The 24,693-nt window shown below is 45.5% G+C and overlaps 1 protein-coding gene across 2 annotated transcripts in view; it reads right to left on the bottom strand.

The window, feature by feature from the left end:
- DYNLT1 (dynein light chain Tctex-type 1) overlaps positions 1-24,693 on the bottom strand; it is a 37,455-nt gene that overhangs the window by 6,687 nt on the left and 6,075 nt on the right. Inside the window, exon 1 of one of the 2 annotated variants that reach the window (XM_073575692.1) lies at positions 7,990-8,236. The exons of the other annotated variant lie outside the window; for it this stretch is intronic. Coding sequence (XP_073431793.1) covers positions 7,990-8,016 — 27 coding nt within the window. The 5' untranslated portion in view covers positions 8,017-8,236. Of the gene's footprint in view, positions 1-7,989; positions 8,237-24,693 lie in introns of those variants that run through there. 2 annotated transcript variants of the gene reach the window in all.

The following is a 24,693-nucleotide window of genomic DNA, read 5'->3' as shown; positions in this document are numbered from 1 at the left end:
GGTAGGACATATAGTGGTTAGGGACCGACCACATTAAATGGCACACCTTGATGTGATTGGATGGCTTTTGCGTGCTTTAATATTAAAAAAAAAAAAAGCTATCTAAGTACCTTACATAATTAACTCTTACAGCAATGTTGGACTTCATATATTTTTTAGTTGCACTGTGCTGACACATCATATATATTAGTATATTAGCCACATAGCGTATCTGTGCACTTAATTTAACCCCTTAGTGATGGAGCAAATTTTTAAAATTCTAACCAATGTCACTTTATGTGGTCATAACTCTGGAACGCTTCAACAAATCCCAGTGATTTTGAGATTGTGTTTTCATGGCACATTATAATTTATGATAATGGTAAATTTAGGTTGATATGTTTTGTGTTTATTTATAAAAAATATCAGAAATTTGACAAAAATGTAAAAAATTTGCAATTTTCAAACTTTGAATGATTATCCATTTAATCCAGATCGTCATACCACACATACACATTAATAAATAACATTTCCCTCATGCCTGCTTTACATCAGCACTATTTTTAAAACGCTAATTTATTTTGTTATGCTTTTAGGAGGTTTAACCCCTTAACCCCCCCAAGGGTGGTTTGCACGTTCATGACCGGACCAATTTTTACAATTCTGACCACTGTCCCTTTATGAGGTAATAACTCTGAAACGCTTCCATGGATCCCGGTGATTCTGACATTGTTTTCTTGTGACATATTGTACTTCATGTTAGTGGTAAAATTTCAAATAACTTGCCCTTATTTGTGAAAAAAACGGAAATTTGGTGAAAATTTTTAAAATGTCGCAATTTTCCAACTTTGAATTTTTATGCCCTTAAATCACAGAGATACGGCACACAAAAAACTTAATAAATAACATTTCCCACATGTTTACTTTACATCAGCACAATTTTGGAACCAAAATTTTTTTTTGTTAGGAAGTTATAAGGGTTAAAATTTGACCAGCGATTTCTCATTTTTGCAACACCATTTTATTTTTACGAACCACATCACATTTGAAGCCACTTTGAGGGGTCTATATGATAGAAAATACCCAAAAGTGACACCATTCTAAAAACTGCACCCCACAAGGTGCTCAAAACAACATTCAAGAAGTTTATTAACCCTTCAGGTGCTTCACAGGAATTTTTTGAATATTTAAAAAAAAAAAAATGAACATTTAACTTTTTTTCACAAAAAAATACCGTATTTCAGGTTCAATTTTTTTTTTTTATTTTACCAAGGGAACACAGGAGAAATTGGACTAAAAAAGTTATTGTGCAATTTTTCCTGAGTACGCTGATACCTGATATGTGGGGGAACCACTGTTTCGGCGCATGACAGAGCTCAGAAGGGAAGGAGCGCCGTTTGACTTTTTCGATGCAAAATTGGCTGGAATTCAGATCGGATGCCATGTCACGTTTGGAAAGCCCCTGATGTACCTAAACAGTGGAAACCCCCCACAAGCGACCCCATTTTGGAAACTAGACTCCCCAGGGAACTTATCAAGATATGTGGTGAGAACTTTGAACCCACAAAGGTTTCACAGAAGTTTATAACGTACAGCGGTACAATTAAAAAAATCATATTTTTTCCACAAAATGATCTTTTCACCCCCAATTTTTATTTTCCCAAGGGTAACAGGATCCTAAAAGTTGTTGTGCAATTTGTCTTGAGTACGCTGATACCCCATACGTGGGTTTAAACGACTATTTGGGCACATGGCAGAGCTCGGAAGGGAAGCAGCGCCATTTGACTTTTTTGGCTGGAATTGAGATCGGACACCATGTCGCGTTTGGAGAGCCCCTGATGTACCAAAACAGTGGAAACCCCCCACAAATGACACCATTTTGGAAACTAGACCCCCCCAAGGAACTTATCTAGATGTGTGGTGAGAACTTTGAACCCCCAAGGGCTTCAAAGAAGTTTATAACGTGCAGCCGTACAATTAAAAAATCATTTTTTCCACAAAAATGATCTTTTCACCCTCAATTCTTACTTTTCCAAGAGTAACAGGACCCTAAAAGTTATTGTGCAATTTGTCCTGAGTACGCTGATACCCCATATGTGGGTGTAAACGACTACTTGGGCGCATGGCAGAGCTCAGAAGGGAAGCAGCGCCATTTGACGTTTTTGGCTGGAATTGAGATCGGACACCATGTCGCGTTTGGAAAACCCCTGATGTACCTAAACAGTGGAATCCCCCCACAAGTGACCCCATTTTGGAAACTAGAACCCCTAAGGAACTTATTTAGATGTGTGGTGAGCACTTTGAACCCCCCAGTGCTTCACAGAAGTTTATAATGCCCGGGGGTGAAAATAAAAAAAAATCGTATTTTTTCCACAAACATGATAATTTAGTACCCAATTTATTTTCCCAAGGGTACCAGGAGAAAATGGACCCCAAAAGTTGTTGTCCAATTTGTCCTGAGTACATCGATATCCCACATGTGGGAGAAAACTACTGTATGGGCATACGTCGGGGCTCGGAAGGGAAGTAGTGACGTTTTGGAATGCAGACTTTGATGGAATGGTCTGCGGGTGTCATGTTGCCTTTAGAGAGCCCCTGATGTACCTAAGTAGTGGAAACCCCCCACAAATGACACCATTTTGGAAACTAGACCCCCTAAGGAGCTTATCTAGATGTGTGGTGAGCACTTTGAACCCCCAAGAGCTTCACAGAAGTTTATAATGCCCGGGCGTGAAAATAAAAAAATCGTATTTTTTCCACAAAAATGATATTTTTGCCCCCAATTTTTTATTTTCCTAAGGGCAACAGGAGAAATAGGACCCAAAAAGTAGTTTTGCAATTTGTCCTGAGTAGGCTGATACCCCATATGTGGGGGTAAAACACTGTTTGGGCGCATGGCAGAGCTTGGAAGGGAAGGAGCACCATTTGACTTGAATTGAGATCAGACGCCATGTTGCGTTTGGAGAGCCCCTGATGTGCCCAAACAGTGGAAACCCCCCAATTCTAACTCCAACCCTAACCCCAACACACCCTTAGCCCTAGCCAGAAAATGGAAATAAATACAGTTTTTAAATTGTATTATTTTTCCCTAGCTAAGGGGGCGACACCGGTGGGTTTGATTTACTATTTATGGCGGTTTTTATGTTTGGCGGCTGTCGCACGCTAAAAGACGCTTTTTATTGTAAAAATAGTTTTTGCATCACCACATATTGAGAGCTATAATTTTTCCATATTTTGACCCACCGAGTCATGTGGGGTCTTATTTTTTGCGGGACGAGTTGACGTTTTTATTGGTACCATTTTCGGGCACGTGACATTTTTTGATCGCTTTTTATTCCGATTTTTGGGACGCAGAATGAACAAAAACCAGTGTTTCATGAATTTCTTTTGGGGGGGGGGGCGTTTACACCGTTCCGCGTGCGGTAAAATTGATAAAGCGGTTTATTTCTTCGGGTCAGTACGGTTACAGCGATACCTCATTTATGTCATTTTTTATGTTTTGGCGCTTTTATGCAATAAAAACAATTTTATATAAAAAATAATTATTTTTGCATCGCTTTATTCTGCGAGCTATAACTTTTTTAATTTTTCGCTGATGATGCTGTATGGCAGCTCATTTTTTGCAGGACAAGATGACGTTTTCAGCGGTACCATGGATATTTATATGTGTCTTTTTCATCGTGCGTTATTGCACTTTTTGTTCAGCGGTATGATAAATAAAAAAGAAGCAAAAAATGTGTTAAGTAGTTTGCTAAAGGGGTTAACTAATGGGACAGTTTTATAGGGTGGGTCGTTATGGATGCGGCGATACCAAATATGTGTACTTTTATTGTTTTTTTTTATTTCCAAAAAATGAATTTTAGGGAATTTTTTTTTTTTTTAATTTATTTAGCAATTTTTTTTTTAAATTATTTTTACACTTTTTTTTTTTTTTTTTTTTTTAACTTTATTAGGTTGTCCCAGGGGGGACATCACTGTCCTGTGACAGATCAGCGATCTGTCACAGGCATTGAAGACTTCCTCGTGCCTGCGTTTTGCAGGCACTGAGGAAGCCAGCTCCCTGCAGGCCCCCGTCGCAATCTTGGATCCGGGGACCTGCAGGGATGGAGCCCCCGCGGCAGTGCTGCACATTGCGCTGCCGTGCGGGGTTCAGGGAAGCACGGAGGGCGCCCCCTCCCTGCCGATGCTTCCCTTTAACCCCCGGTACACCGTGATCGTGTTTGATCGCGGTGTGCAAGGGGTTAACGTGTCGGGGACGGTCCGTGACCGCCCCTGACACATTGTCCCGGGTGTTAGCTGTGATAATCAGCTGACACTCTGCCGCGATCAGCGGCCCTCACCACGTGGGCGCCGCTAAACGCACTAGACGTACTATCCCGTACCTGGGAATTAAGTCCCAGGGCACATGGACGGGATAGTACGTCACATGGCAGTAAGGGGTTAAAAATGTAGCAGTAATTTTTCATTTTTTCAAGGAAAGTTACAAAATTTATTTTTTGAGGGACCTATCCAGGTATGAAGTGACTTTGGGGGTGCTATATATTGGAAAACCCCAAACATGATACCATTTAAAAAACCGCACCCCCTGAAATATTGAAAACTGCTGTCAGGTAGTTTATTAACCCTTCAGGTGATTTTCAGGAATTAATGCAAAGTGGTATAGCCGGAATGAAAAAATGTTTGTTTACCACCTAAATGTCGCTGACTTCTGAACTGGCCGCTGTAGCCGGGAGACTCTACATTAAGGCCGCTATTTGGCCATGAACTGGCAAACCTCAGGACCACACAAATGTAATCTCGGTGTGTCAATTAGATTAAAGTGCAAGCCCCCACAATCTTTTAACCATTTTTCCGATGTAGTCACTTTTGACAGCAGCAACTATGGGGTTAAACAGATATGGACGGTGCCAACGCTGATGGCTTGTGATACAGCAAGTTGTCAGCTATAGTGGACAGCCGACAGCTGCTGGATTGTCACCTGTATGGGGATGATATTCCCTTATACCTCAGGTCAGTAAAAAGACGTACTGGCGGTTATTAAGGGGTTAATACTAAAGGTGTGCTTTTTTGTGCTACTACACATGATGACAGCCACGGACAGATACAAATTAATGTTCACCAATGCATCTTTCTCATGGCTGAGGAAAAGCTGCCTTATCCTGTGCAGGTGAGAAGAAAAAAAAAAACTGTTGGAGTTAGACATGAGCCAATACCAAGAATTAAAATACTAATTGTTACTGATAGAGCAGTGACGGCCGCTAATCTTATGACACCTTGTAGATGTATAGCACCAAGGGTTCACTGTAGCTCCATAGCAACTGTAAACAAAGCACACTGCACACAAAGGTTGCCATGGTAACACAAATACAGCCAGGGATAGCAACTAGACAGTGGCGTAAAGCAGCTCTGTGGAACTGCAGTAAAATCCACGGCATGTACCTCTCAGGCAGAGCATCTTGTGTGGGATGCCATATTTTTTCCTAGGCTCAAATTCCACCACGGCCTACATGCAAGCAGTTTGTACGTCCCCGTAAGGGTGCAACTGAACTGTAGAAAACAAGCGCACCTATGGGTCGCCCACCCATGGGTCGCCCACCCAGGGCTGTGGGGTACTCTGTACCGGGCTGGTATCAGTGGGACGTGTCACAGCTGCGGTGACCCGGACCATGGCCCTGGGCGCCCAAGTAATAGGAAGATGTTGAATGGTGGAATGTAGTTAGATGAATAGTTTGTGACGCCACCTGTGGTGTTCGGCAAGGGAGGTGTTAAGCCGACGGTGCAGACAGATCCTCCGTGACAGATGGTGTGGTGCAGCAATGGTGTTATAGCCCTCCACAGGCAGGGCTGTTGTCCCAGGGCAGTGTAGATGTGGAGACACTTAGATGGTGTAGTGTTTGGCACAGGGGATGTAGCAGTGCCAGGCGGACAGACGCAGGAAGGAATGGAGGACATCAGGGCATGTAGTTCCAAAGCTTTACTCACAGTCTGTAGTGCCCGCTTCTGTGCCATGTCCTCCGGGTCAGGGACTCAGTCAACCCCCAGTCAAGATGGAATGCTCCCTTCCACACTCCACCAACTTATGTGCCTTTTCTGAACGTCTGCTCTATAGCGCCTTTAAGTGTGAAGATCTCCTAGTACTGAGTTACACTGGAATTCCTCCTGACAGATGTTCCCAAGAGCTCTACTTGTACGGCAGACAGCTGTAGCCTGCTTCGGGGACTCTCTACTCCTGAGTCCCGGCTCACCATCGATGTTGCTGTTGTGCCCCCAAGTCTTAGATGGGAGTAGTGCATTTACAGCCCACTACTCCACCGGTGTTTGCTGCAGAGCCATTAGTGTCCATACAACCTCGGGGACCGGGCCCCGGCCTTGCACTTAGAACTTCTACGCAGGGTTCCTCCTCTAACCCACGTCCTCTGTGGTCCCTTTTACTCCTACGTTCCGTACTTGTCTTTCCCTCCTATGGAAGCTCAGGCTTCAGTTCAATGTCCTTCTCCTTCTTTCCTTTCCCGTGCCAGCTGGCTCAGATCACTGAGATCTGCTGCAGCACCTCCTTCCTCCATCCCTCTTCCAGGGATCCCCACTCCTCCCGAGTGGCTTCCTCTCTCCTACTCAACCTCTGAACTCAACTGAACCTCAAACCTGGAACCGTCCCACTCTTTTATATGTATTCTCAACTCCACCCACCTCCCAGCACGTCTAGTGTTTCAAGCAGGGAACCACCAAAGGTGCTCTGCTTCTCTCTAAGCAAGGAGCCGCAATGTGGTTTTGCTGAACTACTCTGTGTGGGGTGCGAGCGTTGGAGCGTGGTCAGGAGACTCCAACTTACCTGGATGGTGGGGCACCACACCTTAGGAGAAGATACAGTACCTCTGTGGCGACTGAGCCTCAGGGGCGCCACACATACACCGGCGATCCCCAGATCCAGCGCTCTCTCGCTGACAATTTTTGCGGACAGTTTGCGGTATATCATGACCACAGTGCGTGTGACTGCTGCAGCCAATCAATATAAGCAAACAAGCGACAGAGGGCAGTGATTGGCTGCAGCAGTCACATGTGCTATAATTATATACAGTGGGAGCAGACCACACGGCAGGAGCTGAGAGCTGATAGGCAGCTTTGTGGGATGCAGCACAGGAGCAGTTAAAGGTGGTGCCATTTGATCATAGGCTCAAAAACTGGTGACAGGTTCCCTTTAAAGGGGTTGTCTGGTCTAAAACTACAAGTCTGCAGTAACTCAATGACTGCAGACTGGTAAGTCCTCACATCGCACACACTGCATGCTGTGAGAGTCTCCGATACTGGGGGAGGTGGGAGCGATTTGCATACACGCAGCCATGTACACACTAGCCTGTCCCTGGCGGCGCTCCATGCAAATGTACAGAGCGAGGGCAGATACAGTCTAGTTGGAATGTGGCCAGAAGTACGCAGGTCACATGACCGCTTGACGCCAGCGCTGGGGAATCCTCCCATCTCACACCATGCGAGGAGCAACAAGTCCCCCTTTAATTTTGGGGGGTTTTATATAACCTGACACGCATGGAGAACTTTTATCTTCAGGTTCAATGCTGAGTACCCACCACGCCTGCCACTGTCCGCAGCGCTGATATCCCGTGGACAGCGCTGCAGACAATTACCTGAACGCAACGCGGAGCAGAAAATAAGGGGCACTGGAAGCAGCGACAGCCTGAGCGCTGGATCTGGGCGCAGGTATACGGACCGAACATGGAAAATCCCTTTAAGGGTGATCCTGAAGCCCCCATTCATGGCTGGCGACTGCCTACTGTGCCCCTGACAATGAGACGGTCTCAGCACGGAGGGAGCCCTGCTCTGTCACCTGGGAATGACGGTGCTGTGTGACAAGGAAACCACAGCGGGGCCATGCATGAGCGGGGCTGCACCATGGCCTCTGCACTGCTGACAGCACAATGGCCGCCACATGCACAGGCTGTCAGGGCCGCACCGTGACATCACCGTCCCGGAGGAGCTGTGCCCGCACTGCCGCCTCACCTCCTCCGCTGTCTGGAACTCGTCCATTCCGGCCGCCCCGCACGCTCTCGCTCACACACCGGCAGCTGGAGACCACAGCCCACCCCACCTACCACCGGTTGCCACAGACGCGCAGGACAACCACGCCCAATGAGACGCTGGCTCGTCACGTGATCCTCCCCTCCCTCTGCTGCGGCAACTTGGGAGTAGTGGGAGGGGCAGTGTGTGACCCGATGGATAACATCCTGCTGTATTGTGACCAGGACGTCTCGGCAGAAGTGCAGGAATAGCCGCTCAGCCTATAATACGCCGTTCCGTATTGTTATTCTACCGGGACCCAGCACCGGAAAACACGGAACATGCTCCCAGAATGCTCTGCGATGGTGACGCCGCCTGACCAGCATGAGGGCTGTTCCTGCCCCGCCCCCAACCCAAGTGCGCGCAAGCTTTACTGTAGTGTTTAGTGCGCAGGCGTTTCCCGCTGCTGTGTGAGGAGGATTGCTGCTGGACATAAACTAAATACAGATTTATGGCGCCTAATCCTGCAAAGCTTAATCCGGGATGTCCTTATCACTGCAGGGAGGGACACAGGAGATCATTTTTTCTTTTGTTCGCCATTTAGTTTCAGTGTTAGGGACTCACAATATCTGGGGACCCTTGACGATGGGTTGTGAGCTTATCTGCTTTGGCCAAAATAGTAACCAATACCCAATATTTTTTATCATTTATCTTTTTGCACTTTTTATCATTTTTACAGGATGCAGCTTAGCCCTTCATGTTGGCTTGGTATTTGGTGTGATGCATGTATATAGTGCTGAGCGGCCCGCCTATCTTGGCGTCATTGATAGGCTGCTCAGACACTATGCATCACACTTATCAGTGTGACTTATGTCTTATGCAAGCCTTATTAGTGTGCATTTCCCACTAGGCAGCCGGACCCTGATGGGTTAACTGGCTGTCTTTATCAGTGGAATGCACCTGTGCTGCCCCAGCCTTTATCACTGGGGCTTTGCTGTATCCTGCCAGTGCATTAGTCAGGGTTTGGTGAGTTGCCTAACAATTTGTTCGTTTTTTGTAAATTTTTGGAAAATTTATTTTTTCTTTTGTTCTCCATACAGTAGGGAGGTCACAGCTGCAGACTGTAATCTACCACCATCAGACAATAGCAGGGTGGGCTAGAGGGCGGCAGATCTGCAGGATACAGTAGGGAAGTCACAGCTGCAGACTAATCTACCACCATCAGACTATAGCAGGGTGGGCTAGAGGGCGGCAGATCTGCAGGCTACAGTAGGGAAGTCACAGCTGCAGACTGTAATCTACCACCATCAGACTATAGCAGGGTGGGCTGGAGGACGTCAGATCTGCAGGCTACAGTAGGGAGATCACAGCTGCAGACTAATCTACCACCATCAGACTATAGCAGGGTGGGCTAGAGGGCGGCAGATCTGCAGGATACAGTAGGGAAGTCACAGCTGCAGACTGTAATCTACCACCATCAGACTATAGCAGGGTGGGCTGGAGGACGTCAGATCTGCAGGCTACAGTAGGGAGGTCACAGCTGCAGACTAATCTACCACCATCAGACTATAGCAGGGTGGGCTAGAGGACGTCATATCTGCAGGCTACAGTAGGGAAGTCACAGCTGCAGACTGTAATCTACCACCATCAGACTATAGCAGGGTGGGCTGGAGGACGTCAGATCTGCAGGCTACAGTAGGGAGGTCACAGCTGCAGACTGTAATCTACCACCATCAGACTATAGCAGGGTGGGCTAGAGGGCGGCAGATCTGCAGGATACAGTAGGGAAGTCACAGCTGCAGACTAATCTACCACCATCAGACTATAGCAGGGTGGGCTAGAGGACGTCATATCTGCAGGCTACAGTAGGGAAGTCACAGCTGCAGACTGTAATCTACCACCATCAGACTATAGCAGGGTGGGCTGGAGGACGTCAGATCTGCAGGCTACAGTAGGGAGGTCACAGCTGCAGACTAATCTACCACCATCAGACTATAGCAGGGTGGGCTAGAGGGCGGCAGATCTGCAGGATACAGTAGGGAGGTCACAGCTGCAGACTGTAATCTACCACCATCAGACTATAGCAGGGTGGGCTAGAGGGCGGCAGATCTGCAAGATACAGTAGGGAGGTCACAGCTGCAGACTAATCTACCACCATCAGACTATAGCAGGGTGGGCTAGAGGGCGGCAGATCTGCAAGATACAGTAGGGAGGTCACAGCTGCGATTATAATCTACCACCATCAGAATATAGCAGGGTGGGCTAGAGGGCGTCAGATCTGCAGGCTACAGTAGGGAGGTCACAGCTGCAGACTAATCTACCACATTTAGGGTATTGCGAGGCAGTATCCCTGAGTAGTGATGAGTGAGCATACTCGGTACTCGCCCGAATATTGCATTGCTTGGCGAGCGCCGAGCGTTTCTGGGAGTTTGAGGCCCCGGCTTGCATGTTTGGTGCGCTTTAGAGCCCCAATCACCATGCAGGGATTGTCTGCCACGCACTGTAATGCCGCAGCCATCTTTGGTGTGTCACTGCAGATTTTGGAAAGGATTTGTGAGCATTAGAGGGCAGTTGTTCATTACCAGCATCAACAAGGCCGACGGTATTCAGTTCAGACTCCACACATAAGACCTCAGGAGTGGACTTGGGGGTCAGACATATGGACCATCCAAAACTGTGAGGACTGCACCAAGATGGTGAGCAGCGATGATGCCATAGTTAAAGTCAACATGTTCGCTGTGTTCTAAAAAGCTCTCTGCTCACAAAGCGGTGGCATTGCAGGCGGAGCACAATGAGATGGAGCAAGGAACCATACAGGGTGATTACACACAGCCCAGCCTCATGTCATCCAAACATGGATTGGGTGACAAAGAGGAGGAAGGACAGGAGCTACTTTCTTGTGCTTTAGATGGTACTACAAGCACGACTGTCATACTGTCCAGCGTGGATGGCCTGAGGACAGTGAGGAGGGGCTGAGCATTGTCAGTCATCCTCTTGGCAAGGACATGGAAGTCTTGCCTGTTAGCAGTCTGGCATGCATGGCTGAGTTTATGTTACGCTTCCTTTCCCATGACCCTTGTATTCTCAAAATTTTGAGTGACAGTCCTTACTGGTTGGTGACACTTCTAGACTAATGCTACAAGGAGAACATTCAATCTCTTCTTCCGGAGGCAGACAGGTGTACTAAAATGCTACAGTACCAGAAGGCCCTTGTTGCTGAATTATTAAAAAAATTCCCATCTGTAGACGCTGGCGGCAGAGGTTGTTGGACAATCAAGGAGTACAGGCGAGAGAGACACAACTCCAATCCAGCAGAGGCAGGGGAACACTGTCAAAGTTCTAGGAGAGTTTTCTCAGACCTTCCCATCGCCCTGTCCCTGAGGTGCGGGGTACCCTCACAAGGAGTGCCAAGTTTTGGAAGATGCTGAGGGAGTACCTTGCTGACCGTACCAACGTCCTCCGGGATTCCTCTGTGCCTTTTAATTATTGGGTATCCGAGCTGGACACATGGCATGAACTGGCTCTGTACGCCGTGGAGGTCCTGGCCGGTCCTGCTGCTAGCGTTCTGTCAGAGAGGATTTTTAGTGCTGCTGGAGGAATCATAACAGATAAGCGCATCCGCCTGTCAACTGAAAAGATGACTCTTATAAAAATGAACAAGGACTGGATTGGGCCAGACTTCTCTACACCACTGAATAACAGCGAAACCTAACCTCAAATACAGTATCTTTTTTTGATAGGTATATTCCCATGCACCTCTTCACACCCACACATGGGTGTACGTGCGCTTCCTGCTATTGGTGGTAACCACCTCTTTATCATCCACCACCACTAGGTCACCAGGGTGAACAAGTTCCGTGATGCAGCAGCCATGTTATTTTTTTCAAGGGTGTTTATGATGCCCGTACAATAATAATAATCTTTATATAGTGCCAACATATTCTGCAGCGCTTTACAGTATAACAGTTCCAAACATAAGTAACAACATTAACAATAATTAAAGCAAAATAAGACGACCCTGCTCGTGAGAGCTTACAATCTACAATGAGGTGGGAGAGATACAAAGTACAGGTGTGTATTTACAATGATGGTCCAGCCATCTTGAGGGAGTGAGGGATGGATGGAGATAGTGAGTGGGCTACACATGCACACTTACACATAGAATGACTTTGATACATGATAGGCCGCTCTGAACAAATGTGTTTTGAGGGAGCGCCTGAAACTATGCAGATTGTGGATAGTCCTAATTTCTTGGGGTAGAGCATTCCAGAGGATTTGCGCAGAGCAGGAGAAGTCTTGGAGTCGGTAGTGGGAGGTACGGATTAGTGCAGAGGTTAGTCGAAAGTCGTTTGCAGAGCGCAGCGGTCGGTTAGGCCGATAGAAATGAGGGAGGAGATGTAGGGGGGTGCTGTACTGTTGAGAGCTTTGTGGGTGAGAACAAGTACTTTGAATTGGATCCTATAATGAATGGGCAGCCAATGTAAGGACTGGCGAAGAGCGGACACGTCCGAGTACCGATTAGCCAGATGGATGATCCTGGCCACTGCATTAAGTATAGACTGAAGAGGGGATAGTCGAGTAATGGGTGGCCAATTAATAGAGCGTTGCAGTAATCCAGGCAGGAGTGGATCAATGCTACAGTGAGGGTTTTTGTTGTTTCCATGGTGAGAAAAGGGCGGATTCTAGAGATGTTCTTCTTTAGGGGTAAGTGGCAAGAGATTGTATATGGGATGTGAAGGAGAGATTGGTGTCAAACATAACACCCAGACAGCGCGCCTGCTGCCAGGGTGTTATTGTGGTGCCACCCACAGAGAGGGAACTGTCAGATTTAGGGAGTTAAGTAGACGGCGGGAGCAGAAGTTCAGTTTTGGAGAGGTTGAGTTTCAGATGGAGAGTGGACATGATGTTGGAGACTGCGGACAGACAGTCACTGGCGTTCTTTAGTACAGCGGGGGTAAGGTCGAGGAATGACGTATATAGTTGTCTGTCATCAGCATAAAGATGGTACTGAAAGCCAAATCTGATGGTCTGTCCACTTGGGGCTGTGTAGAGAAGAAAAGGGGGCTAAGGACTGAGCCCTGAGGTACCCCGACAGGAAGAGGAGATGACGTGGAGCCAGAGAACAAAACACTGAAGGAGCGGTCAGAAAGATAGGAAGAGAACCAGGAGAGCAGTGTCCTTAATGCCTAGAGAGTAGAAGATGGTGGTCAACAGTGTCGAAAGCTGCAGCTAAAAAAATGTTTACACAGTAGGTTGATGTGTACCCCCAGGGGGAGATGTTTGTCAGCCCATACACTTAGGAGTACTTCACACATAGCGAAATCGCTAAAACGTCACAAGTTTTGTGACGCAACAGCGACCTCACCAGCGATCTCGCTATGTGTGACACAGCGGCGACCGGCCCTCCACTGCGATATCACTGATCGTGCTCGAATGTCCTAGGCCATTTTTTGTTCTTTGGTGTCCCGCTGGCCAACATGCATCGCTGTGTTTGACACCCCATAACAACGACGAGCGACCTCGTTGGCGACTCAGAACTCAGGGACGCAGGCGTGAGTTGTCAGAATAGCTGCTGTGTGACAAGGTCCCAACGACCCCCAAGGTCGTTATACGGATCGCTGTATCGTAGCATCTTCGTTGAGTAGATCTGCCTGTTTGATACCTTACTAGCCACGATGTAGCGACATACCAGCGATCTTTACCAGGTTGTATCGTTGTTGGGATCGCTGGAGCTTCGCTATGTGTAATGGGACCCTTAGTGTATGGGCATTACAAGTATAGGAAACCCACTCCTTTAAACTGGGAAAACATTTTTCGTAGGTCATCCTCCACATTTATTCCAAGGGGGATTGGGGTGCCTGCAAATTTGGTGCAGGCCTTGCATTCACTTCATGGGCAAAATTTATGGAAGTACCAAATGACTACTAATGGGAACTTTGTTTTCATGTGACCATTTAAGACGTCGGTTCAAAGAGTTATTGGGGTGCGTGTAACTTTGGAGCAGGGCAAGGCTTGAATTCAATGCATAAGCAAACATTATGGGAGTACCAAATGAATAATGTGAACTTGGTTTTCCTGTGGCCATCCAGTACCTTGGTTCAAAGGCTTATTGGGGTTTGTGTAACTTTGGGGCAGGGAAGGCCTTGCATTCAATGCGTAAGAAAACAGTATGGGAGTACCAAGTGAATAATGGGAACTTTGGTTGCATGTTGCCATCCAGGACGTCGGTTCAAAGGGTTATTGGGGTGGGTCCAAATTTGGAGGAGGCCTTGCATTCACTTCATGGGCAAATATTATGGGATTATCAAATGACTAATAATGTGAACTTTGGTTTCATGTTGCCATCCAGTACGTTGGTTCCAAGGGTTATTGGGATGTGTGAAACTTTGGTGCAGGCCAGGCCTTGCATTCGATGCATAAGCAAACAGTATGGGAGTAAGAAATGAATAATAGGAACTTTGGTTTCATGTGGCCATCAAAGACGTCTGGTCAATTGGTTATTGTGATGCGTCCAAATTTTGGGCAGCCCTGCCACTCATTGCATACGCAATAACAGTATAAGAGACCCACTGTTTAATAATGGGAACAACAAAGCATAGCCGGCTGATGGCTCTCTAAGTACTGTATACTGAGGGCTGACTGCTGGCCCTATAAAAATAGACTTTGTAACTTTCAGAGTCTCTCATAAATGAAACAGGATGTGTCACACACCACATGGCCAGATAAGGTTGTAAAATGTTCAAATGACGTTTCCCAGTGAATGCATTTCTCTTGGTTGAAAGCAATGCTAAAGTTAAAAAAGCGTGAACATAGCCCAAGTGGTGGAGGAGCATTTTTGTTTTTTTTATTTTGCCTTATGCACAAGTCATTACCCTGGAAAGGATGTTTCTTAACATATTTCCCAGGAAAATACATTTTGTTTTTGTATGTTTTATTGTGCGTCTGTAAAAGTGGCGTAACACTCTTGACATTGTTCACAGCTGTGACCTTGGAGTCAGGAATGCTTCCAGGGGTGATCCCCATGATGTTCCCATGTCATTTGAGCATTGTTTCTATCATTTTCAGATGTTTTTAGACTCTAAAAGGACCCATGGGGGGGGGTCGCAGCAAAAATGCTCAGGTTTTCCATAGACTTACATTGGGTTCATTGCTCGGCTCGAGCACCCGAGTATTCCAATGTGCTCAGCCCGAGCAACGAGCACCCGATTATTTTAGTGCTCGCTTATCACTATGCCAGAGGTCATATCTGCAGTCATATCTTTATCCTCATCGCTTTTCCTAAAGCTCAATGTGGGAAAAACTCGTCGTCCTTCCTCCATCTCAGCTAACTCCCTTTCCCTATCTATCTCAATAAATGATATGCTTTCCTCTTTACCGCAAGTCCACTGCCTCGGAGTAGTCTTTGACTCTGCCCTGTCCTTCAAATTGCTCATCCAAGCTCTTACAACCTCCTGCCTTCTCCTACTCAAAAATATTTTTAGACCCCGTACTTTCCTAAATCGTGACTCTACTAAAATGTTAGTGGTGCCGTCATCACCTTGCTCCTTGACTACATCCCTTTGTGGCCCCCCAGCAAATGCTCTCGCACCCCTTCTTAGCTCTGCCCTATTAACCCACCTCTCAACTTTGTAAATTCCTTCATTGGCTACCAATTTTCTAAAGGATAAAGTTTAACCCCTTAATGACTGCCGATACGCCTTTTAGCAGCTGCAGTTAAAGGTACTTCTTCCTCAGCGCTGCTTTTTAACAGCGCTGAGAAATAAAGGTATAGCGCTCCCTCAGTGTCGGAAAATCTCTGGAGTCCAGGCTACTGGTGGTAGCTGAGACTCTGGAGAATATGATCAGGGCTGGTTTTTACGGTCCCCTGTCACGTGATCTCCGTTATTCAACGAATAACGGCAATCACAAAAAAAAGTCAGATTTACAATTCATTTCTCTCTCCTCTGCAATAGCAGATGTTGGCAATTTCCGAGAGCTGCTACTGCAGGGGCAGCACCATCTTGGAGGAGGACATTTTTTTCTTATCAAGCAAGATGGCACTGCCTGCGCGACAGCAACTCGGATCTCTATACAATTCGATAGCTGCTACTGTGCAGGCGCCATTTTCAAAATTACATTTTTTTTCTTCCTAGCCCAAGTATATCTGCGAAAGGTATTACATGCACAGTAACCATGCGATTCTGCTGCAGTGCAGGTACCACGGCTGGCACCTGCCTGCAGAAGCGTGATATTTTATTCAGTATGTGATGGTGGTATTCATTATGCAAACTAGGGGGCAGGTCAGTGAGGGATCAGTGACCAGTCAGCCGTCTGCATTATGAATAATCACAGCACCACGTACATGAACTCCACCTTAGGGCATGAGCATATCATTTACACAAAACTCAAAAGAAAGATTAAGAAACAGCCACAGGACGGATTTCATCAACCAAGGTATCATTTTATTCAGTATAACGGCACCGACCCAACACTGTGTGTAGGTTACTGTGCACAACTCCGCTGACAGGTTCCCTTTAAGGCATCAATACATTTGACAATAGGTTGCTTTTTTCAGCCACTTTGTCAATAATGCCATCTCCATCAAGTTTCATCAGTATGTCCTTTCTAGTAGCCATTAACATGAAAGATTCTAGGTGACTCTGATTCATGCTGTTTCGGCCTCTTTCACACTTTAGTCTTTTGATGTCAGTTCCAATCCGTCAAAATGTGAAAAAGCGGATCCGTTGCAGATTTGCAAAAAACTGCACCGGATCCGTTTTTTGACGGATCCGTCGCAGCAGCCAGTGTATGAAATTTAAAGGAACAAAAGTTGAGAGAGAGAGAGATTTTTTTGTGCCGGAACGGCTTTTGGGGTTAAATGAAATGAATGGAAATTCTTCCGGGCATGCTCAGTTTAAAAAAAACGGAATCCGTCACTGGATTCCGTCATGTGGCGGACAGCGACGGATCCGCCGTCCATAGGCGTCCATTATAGCAGACAACGGACGGCGACGGATCCGTCACTATCCGCCTTTTCAACGCAGACAAAAAACGTTACTATGTTGTATCCAGACGAATGACACTGAAATTCCGAAGGATCCGTCAAATGACTGATGCAACGGAGAGCCATCCGTCACAATCCGTTGCTAATGCAACTCTATGAGAAAAAAACGGTGGATTTCAACTGATGTCAAAAGACTGAAGTGTGAAAGAAGCCTTCTTAATCTGTTTTTTTATAAATTTTAATGTAGAGAAGCTTCATTCACAAGCAACTTGTGTAATGGAGAGACTTAGAAGAAATTTGTATGCCTGTCCAATTATATTGTAAGCATCAGTAAGTAGATGATAGTGCTGTAGTAATTGATAGACACGAAAAAGAACAGTTCTTGCATGATGAGCAGCTTTTATTCACTAGTTAAATGTCATCAATTGTGTTGTCTTCTGGGCTTGTGTCTGTTGCCACTCTAATATATTTTTCTTTTTTTGGCTGTGGTTGGATCCATTTTACATCAGCAACCCCAATCTGTGAATTGAGAAAATTGTTTTGTGTAACCTAAGTTGTAACTCTACAAAACACAGTCTACACTATTCTTTTATTAGGTGATTTTGTGAAATGATGCCGCATACTAGTAATAACTCATTGAAGAATATTTGATGTATTTATTTCATAACCTAAGATCACAAAATATACCTATGTTATGTTGATAGTGAACAGCTCTGATCTATAGGCATGTATAAATCCGGAGAGAGTTCTATATGATGTATGAGTAAAATGTCTCTCTTAGGCCCTGTTCACACTTTATTTTTGCACGGCATCCTAGGCTTGTGTGTGTTTCTTCCAGGTTCTCCCACATTTCAAAGAAATACTTATAGGGAAATTAGATTGTGAGTCCCAATTGGAACAATGATGATAATGTCTGTAAAGTGCCGTGAAATTAATGGTGCTACGCAAGTAACATAAATAAATGTTGTTTGTATCATTTAAACAGTTAATAAAAAGTAGTTAATAAAAATATAAAAACTTAACATAAAATGTGCATCACCACTCAAGTGGTCATATGAATCCATGTCTGCTTTTAAAAACATTAATGTGGCGTCCATTTGGAAATCATGGAACCAATTGTATAAGAATCCAATTTTTTTCTTTCGTTTATACAAAGTAAAATATGAAAATACTGCAGGAGGCCTTTCACTCACCTTAACACTGAAGGTACTGTCACACTAAGCGATATCGCTAGCAATATCGCTATAACTTGTGACGTTATAGCGATATTGCTAGCGATATCTTTGTGTCTGATACTTACCTACGACCCGCTCCCCCGCTGGTTATCGCTGATCGCGCGAGAACGTCCAGGACTGCTTCTCGTCGTCAGCTTCCTGCGGCGCTTCCTGTGGAGAGACGAGTGACGAGCGTGGAGCCGGGCGGGAGGACGCAGGATCGCCTAGTGTGACAGGTAAGTAGCGACCCCCGTCCCCAGCGATGTCGCTGGTGAGATCTGTCTGTGTGGCAGCTCACTAGCGACCACTTAGCGATGTACCAGCGATCCTGACCGCGTCATATCACTGGTCGGGATCGCTGGTACATCGCTAAGTGTGACAGTACCTTTAGTGCAGTGCTCTTATCTTTCCTGCTGTTTGGCCCTTTGTAATTTGGTGTACACATCGATTATTAAAAAAAAATATGTAATGACTTTAATTGAGGCACACTTCCACCACCACTGTATATAAATTAATGACAGGTCATGGCTACTAAAATGGCTAAGGTACAGTTAGTTATACATTTACTGCAAGCATTACAGCTTTCATTGTCCAAGAAATTTGGCTGACTTAATGGAGATGAACCGTGACGATAAGTTATCTCTCCACAAGACAGGTGATAACTTGTCGATTGTTGTGGAATCCAACCATGGGCAGCATGTATCAGACACTGCCTGCATGATCTCAACCAAGTATGTTAGACTCTGAAACACTGCGTTATATTATACTCACCCAGGGGCGGTCTGGTCTTGGTCCGATGGGTGTCGCAGTCCGGTCCGGCGCCTCACATCTTCTAGCGGTGACGTCCTCTTCAGGAGGTGGTATTTCCTGAAGAAGAGGTTGCAAAAAACCTTGAAACACGCAGAATAAGCCACTGTCAAACTTTATTAACCTTCTGGAATTTCATCATTTGGGCAGCGCGGACGAAATCCACGTATTCCTTTGCAGAGTTCTGTTTCAGATAGTCGGTGACTGACTTGTGGATCTGCAGCAGCCCTTATCTATACATGCTTTGAATTCCTACTACCAGGTGAGCAGTTTTTTGTCAAACCGCTTACTTTATTTGTGGGATAAGACCCTATATTGCGCTTGTGTCTCCCTCTTTCCTCACAATACCTGTTGAGGGCAGAGCAGAGTACTGCAGTGAGCAGGCACCGGGAAAGGTCAGAGAGGTCCGGCGCCTGCGCAGGAACCGCGATGGGAAGCAAAGAAGAGGACGTCATCTTTAGAAGATGGGAGGCGCCGGACCGCGACACCCATCGGACCAAGACCGGACCCGAACCGCCCCTGGGTGAGTATAATATAACTCGTTTTTCTTCTCTTTCAGGTTACATCTGGGGCTTATCTACAGCATTACAGAATACTGTAGATAACCCCCTGATGGCGGCGCCGACAGCTGATAGTCGAAAAAATAAGTGACAGATTCTGGAAATATTTTTGAGCTGGAGACGACAGGAGGCAGAAAGCTTGGATGTGCGGTTTGAAGGACAGGGCAGAGTCAAGGGTTACTCCGAGGCAGCGGACTTCTGGTACGGGGGAAAGAGTGATGTTGTTAATTGTGATAGGTCAGGTAAGGAAGATCTGTGAGATGGGGGAAAGATGATGAGTTCAGATTTGTCCACATTCAGTTTGAGGAAGCAAGAGGAGAAGAAGGAGGATATGGCTGACAGACACTCCTGGATTCTGGACAGCAGAAAGGTGACAACTGGGCCTGAGAGGTAGATCTGAGTGTCATCAGGTGGTACTGGAATCCATGGGACTTTACGAGTTGCCCCAGGCCAAGTGTATAGATTGAGAAGAGTAGGGGTCCTAGAACAGAGCCTTGGGGGACTCCAACAGAGAGAGGGTGGGATGAGGAGGTAGTGTGGGAGTGGGAGACGCTGAATGTGCAGTTGTAAAGGTATGAGGAGATCCAGTATAGGGCGAGGTCTTTGATGCCAAAGGAAGAGAGGATCTGTAGTAGGAGGCAGTGGTCAACTGTGTCGAAAGCAGAGGACAGGTCTAGAAGGAGGAGTATAGAGTATTGTTCTTTAGCTTTGGCTGTAAGCCGGTCGTTAGTAATTTTGGTCAGGGCTGTCTCCGAGCAGTGGTGGGGCAGAAACCAGATTGTAAAATTGTCAAAGAGCAAGTTAGATTAGAGGTGGGAGGAAAGTTCAGCGTGGACATGCTGCTCCAGGAGTTTGGAAGCGAATGGGAGCAGCGATATTGGGCAATAGCTGGACATAGCGGTTGGGTCGAGGGTTGGCTTTTTAAGGATAGGCGTGATTGTGGCATGTTTGAAAGCAGAAGGGAAGGTACCAGAAGTTAGTGATAGGTTGAAGAGGTGGGTTAGGGATGGGATAAGAGTGGTGGTGAGGTTGGGGAGGAGGTGGGATGGGATGGGGTCGAGTGCACAGGTTGTGAGGTGCGGTTTGGAGAGGAGACACAATTACGCTCCCCTTCAGTGAAGTTAGATAGGGAGGTTATGGGGTTTGGGCATTGGTCTGGTATACAAAGGGTTTGTGGTGGTTGAACAATGAAGACTTGCCTTGTTTGGTGGATTTTATTTTTGATGTGTGTGGCAAAGTCCTTAGCAGAGATGACGGAGGTTGGAGGGGGCAGTGGTGGGCAGAGGAGGGAGATAAAAGTTTTGAATAACTTTGGGATTGTAGGATAGGGAAGATACGAGGGTTGTGAAGTAGGCCTGTTTAGCAGAGGTGAGGGCAGTGAGTGAAGCTCGGAGTGAAGGGATGCTTTTGGGCAAATTTCACCTTGAATGGTAATACTGAAATTCCCTCTACAGCTAGAGCCAATAAGTATAGTGCAATAATACAAATTGGACTTATATGCACTCGCACTTTTGTCACTAAATCACTTTTGTGGTACACCTTCACACATTTGTTTTGTAATTTTGAATGTGTGTTTCGTTTGCAAAATAATTAAAAGTTATGTTTTACTTTAGGCTCTTTTGTAGGGATCTCTAGTGGCAAATTGTGTATTATATTATCCCAAAACACAACTTTATATATGTACAGATTAAGTAAAAAAAAAAAAATTAATGGGAAGGCTTCTTTAAACCCTTAACCCCACTGGAGCTTTTTTCGGTTTTGCATTTTCGTTTCTCGCTCCCCTCCTTCCCAGAGCCATAACTTTTTTATTTTTCCATCAATGTGGCCATGTGAGGGCTTATTTTTTGTGGACGAGTTATAGTTTTGAACGACACCATTGGTCTTACCATGTTCTGTACTAGAAAATGGGAAAAAAATCCAAGTGCAGTCAAATTGCAAAAAAAGTGCAATTCCACACTTGTTTTTTGTTAGGCTTTTTTGCTGTGTTCACTAAATGCTAAAACTGACCTGCCGTTTTGATTCTCCAGGTTCATAGACACCAAACATGTCAAGATTCTTTTTTATCTAAGTGGTGAAAAAAAATTCCAAACTTTGCTAAAAAAAAAAAAAAAATTTGCGCCATTTTTCCGATACCTGTAGCGTCTCCATTTTTTGTGATCTTGGGTTGGGTGATGGCTTATTTTTTGCGTGCAAAATGTGCAAAGCCACGTTTTTAATGACACCATTTTGGTGCAGATACATTCTTTTGATCGCCCATTATTGCATTTTAATGCAATGTCGTGGTGACCAAAAAAAGTAATTCTGGTGTTTTGACTTTTTTCTCACTACGCTGTTCAGCAATCAGGTAAAAATTTTTTTTACTGATAGATCGGGCGATTTTGAACGCGGCGATACCAAATATGTGTACCATATATACTCGTGTATAAGCCAAGAATTTCAGCACATTTGTTTGTGTTGAAAACGGTCCCTTCAGCTTATACACAAGTCATTGTCCAGAAAGCCGGCGGGGGAGGGGGATCAGCGGAGCAGCGGCAGGTGCCGGCGGCTGTGGCACAGTGACAGCTGCAGCTGCATCCGCCGGCTAACAGAAGACATCATACTCACCATCCTCATGCCGTCGCTGCATCTCCGTCTCGGCGCCGGCAGCTTTTCCTGTGCTCAGTGGTCACATGGTACCGCTCATTAAGGTAATGAATATACACTCGTCTCCACTCCCATAGGCATGGAGAGCATATTCCTTACCTTAATGAGCAGTACCATGTGACTGGTCAGTACAGGAGAGCTGCCACGCCGGGACAACGGAGATGCAGCGATGACGCAAGGAGGGTAAGTAGGACAGGAGGAATGTGAGCCATGCATACAACGATGAGACGGGGGGTGAGCTGTGTGATACCGGGGGAGCCGAGCCATATGGGTCCAGGGGAGCCATGTGGGACCGGTGAGCCATGCATGCAACAGGGTGAGCCATGCATACAACAGGGGGAGCCACACATAGCAGGACAGGGCGGAGGAGCCACACATACCAGGACAAAATGGGGGAGCCACGCATAGCAGGACAGAGATAAGGGGAAAATGCATACTCGGCTTATATTCGAGTCAATAAGCTTACCCAATTTTCTGTGGTAAAGTTAGATGCCTCAACTTAAACTCGGGCCGGCTTATACTCGAATATATATGGTATGTTTAATTTTATTTTGTTTTATTTTGAAAGGGGGTGATTTGAACTTTTATATTTTTTTATAGTTTTAAACACTTTTTGTTACTTTTGGCAGGCTTCAATAGTCTCCATAGGAGACTAGAAGCTGCCATAGCCTGATCGGCTCTGCTACATAGAGGCGATGGTCAGATTGCCTCTATGTAGTAGAATTGCTGACTTGATATGGGCGCCGACCACTGGGTGGTGCTGAAAGCAATCCAGCATTGACAACCATAAAGGTCTTCAGGAGACCTCTGGTTGTCATGCTGACACACTGGTGACCCACGATTACGTGACGTGGGTCATCGGTGTGCGCATTTCTGGCGCAATTGCCGGAAGCGCCATTTAAATACCATTGTCAGCGTTTGACAGCGGCATTTAACTGGTTAATAGCTGTAGGTGGATTGCGATTCCACCCGCGACTATTGTGGGCACAAGTCAGCTGTTCAAAACAGCTGACATGTCCCGGGAAAGATGTTTTTTTCACCACCGGAGCCCACATCAATGGTAGGGAGTCCGACATCGGCGTAAATATACGCCCAATGTCGGAAAGGGGTTAAGAACTGAAGTCCCAAGAATAGAAAACAACCAAGGAACTTTAGGAGAGATCAGCTCAAATATGGTCTTATCCAAGAAATACAGTAAGTTTTGCACTCAGATTAAACTCACCTGTTCAATCTGTTAAAAACGCATATAATGTACAAAATCAGCCATCAGCAAGCGACCAGACTGTAAAGGGAGTTTATGGACAAATTCCATGCTGCCGACAGAATGGAGACGTATATCCCAGTAGGGCAAGTAAGGTGGTTGTTTATTTCAACGTGTTTCGAAGTATATAACTTCTTCAGGAAAAACCACATGTATCATGTACTTCGAAACGTGTTGAAATAAACCACCACCTTACTTTCTATACTGTGATATACGTCTCTGAGAATGGAAGATAGAAAATTAGCAGCAAAGTATGAAGGTGGAAGTAACTGTCCATGAAATCTGGGAGCCTCACATGTGCGATGGAAGTCTAGTAACATCAGCAACCAAGAGGTCCAGGAGACGTGTAATAGTGTGGATGGGTTTCCGAGGCAGTGTGAAGGCCTTATAATTCCAGGAATGTGTGTTGTGTCTGTTAACATTCTGCCCAGGGTTGGAAGTGCTCCCTTTAATCTAACTTTCTAGTAACAAAGTAGTCCACCAATGTTTTTCTCTCGTGATGAAAATGAGAACCTCTGAATTCCAGATGCAAAAATGTAATAGTATCAGGATGTTGGGTATACATTAATTTCAAGGTAGCCCCATTGTTATAAATGTAAACCATATAATCTGGTATGTAAGATATATTGAGAACCCATATAATTATTATTATTTATTTTTTATTTTTATATAGCGCTAACATATTCCGCAGCGCTTTACAGTTTGCACACATTATCATCACTGTCCCCGATGGGGCTCACAATCTAAATGATGAGTATAGCAGTTCCATATTCATTGTAGGGTTTTAGCTATCTGGTAGCCGCTTGGATATGTATCGGCACAGGGTTTTTATATTAAAACATCATAAAGTTCATTGTCTATCATAAAATTTACAGCTCCAAAATGAAACCAGCTTTATTTATTTTACTAATTTATAAAGCGCCATTAATTCCACAGCGCTTTACAGAGATTATTGGCACTGTCCCCGATGGGGCTCACAATCTAAATTCCCTATCAGTATGTCTTTGGGATGTGGGAGGAAACTGGAGTACACGGAGGAAACCCACGCAAACATGGGGAGAACATACAAACTCCTTGCAGATGTTGTCCTCTAATGCAAATGAATAAATGAGTCAAAGTAAATGCAGCATCACCAATCTCTGAATTACAGTCAGTATCACTCAAGAAGTTTAACCCATTAGTGACAAAGCCATTTTGCAGCTTAATGAACAGGCCAATTTGTACAATTCTGACTACTGT

The sequence above is a fragment of the Dendrobates tinctorius genome, unplaced genomic scaffold (genome assembly GCF_039654945.1).
Source record: "Dendrobates tinctorius isolate UK_male_01 unplaced genomic scaffold, ASM3965494v1 ptg000046l, whole genome shotgun sequence".
Classification (NCBI taxonomy): Eukaryota; Metazoa; Chordata; class Amphibia; order Anura; family Dendrobatidae; genus Dendrobates; species Dendrobates tinctorius.
The sequence above is the reverse complement of the archived record's forward strand: the minus strand, read 5'-3'. Positions and strand labels throughout refer to the sequence as shown.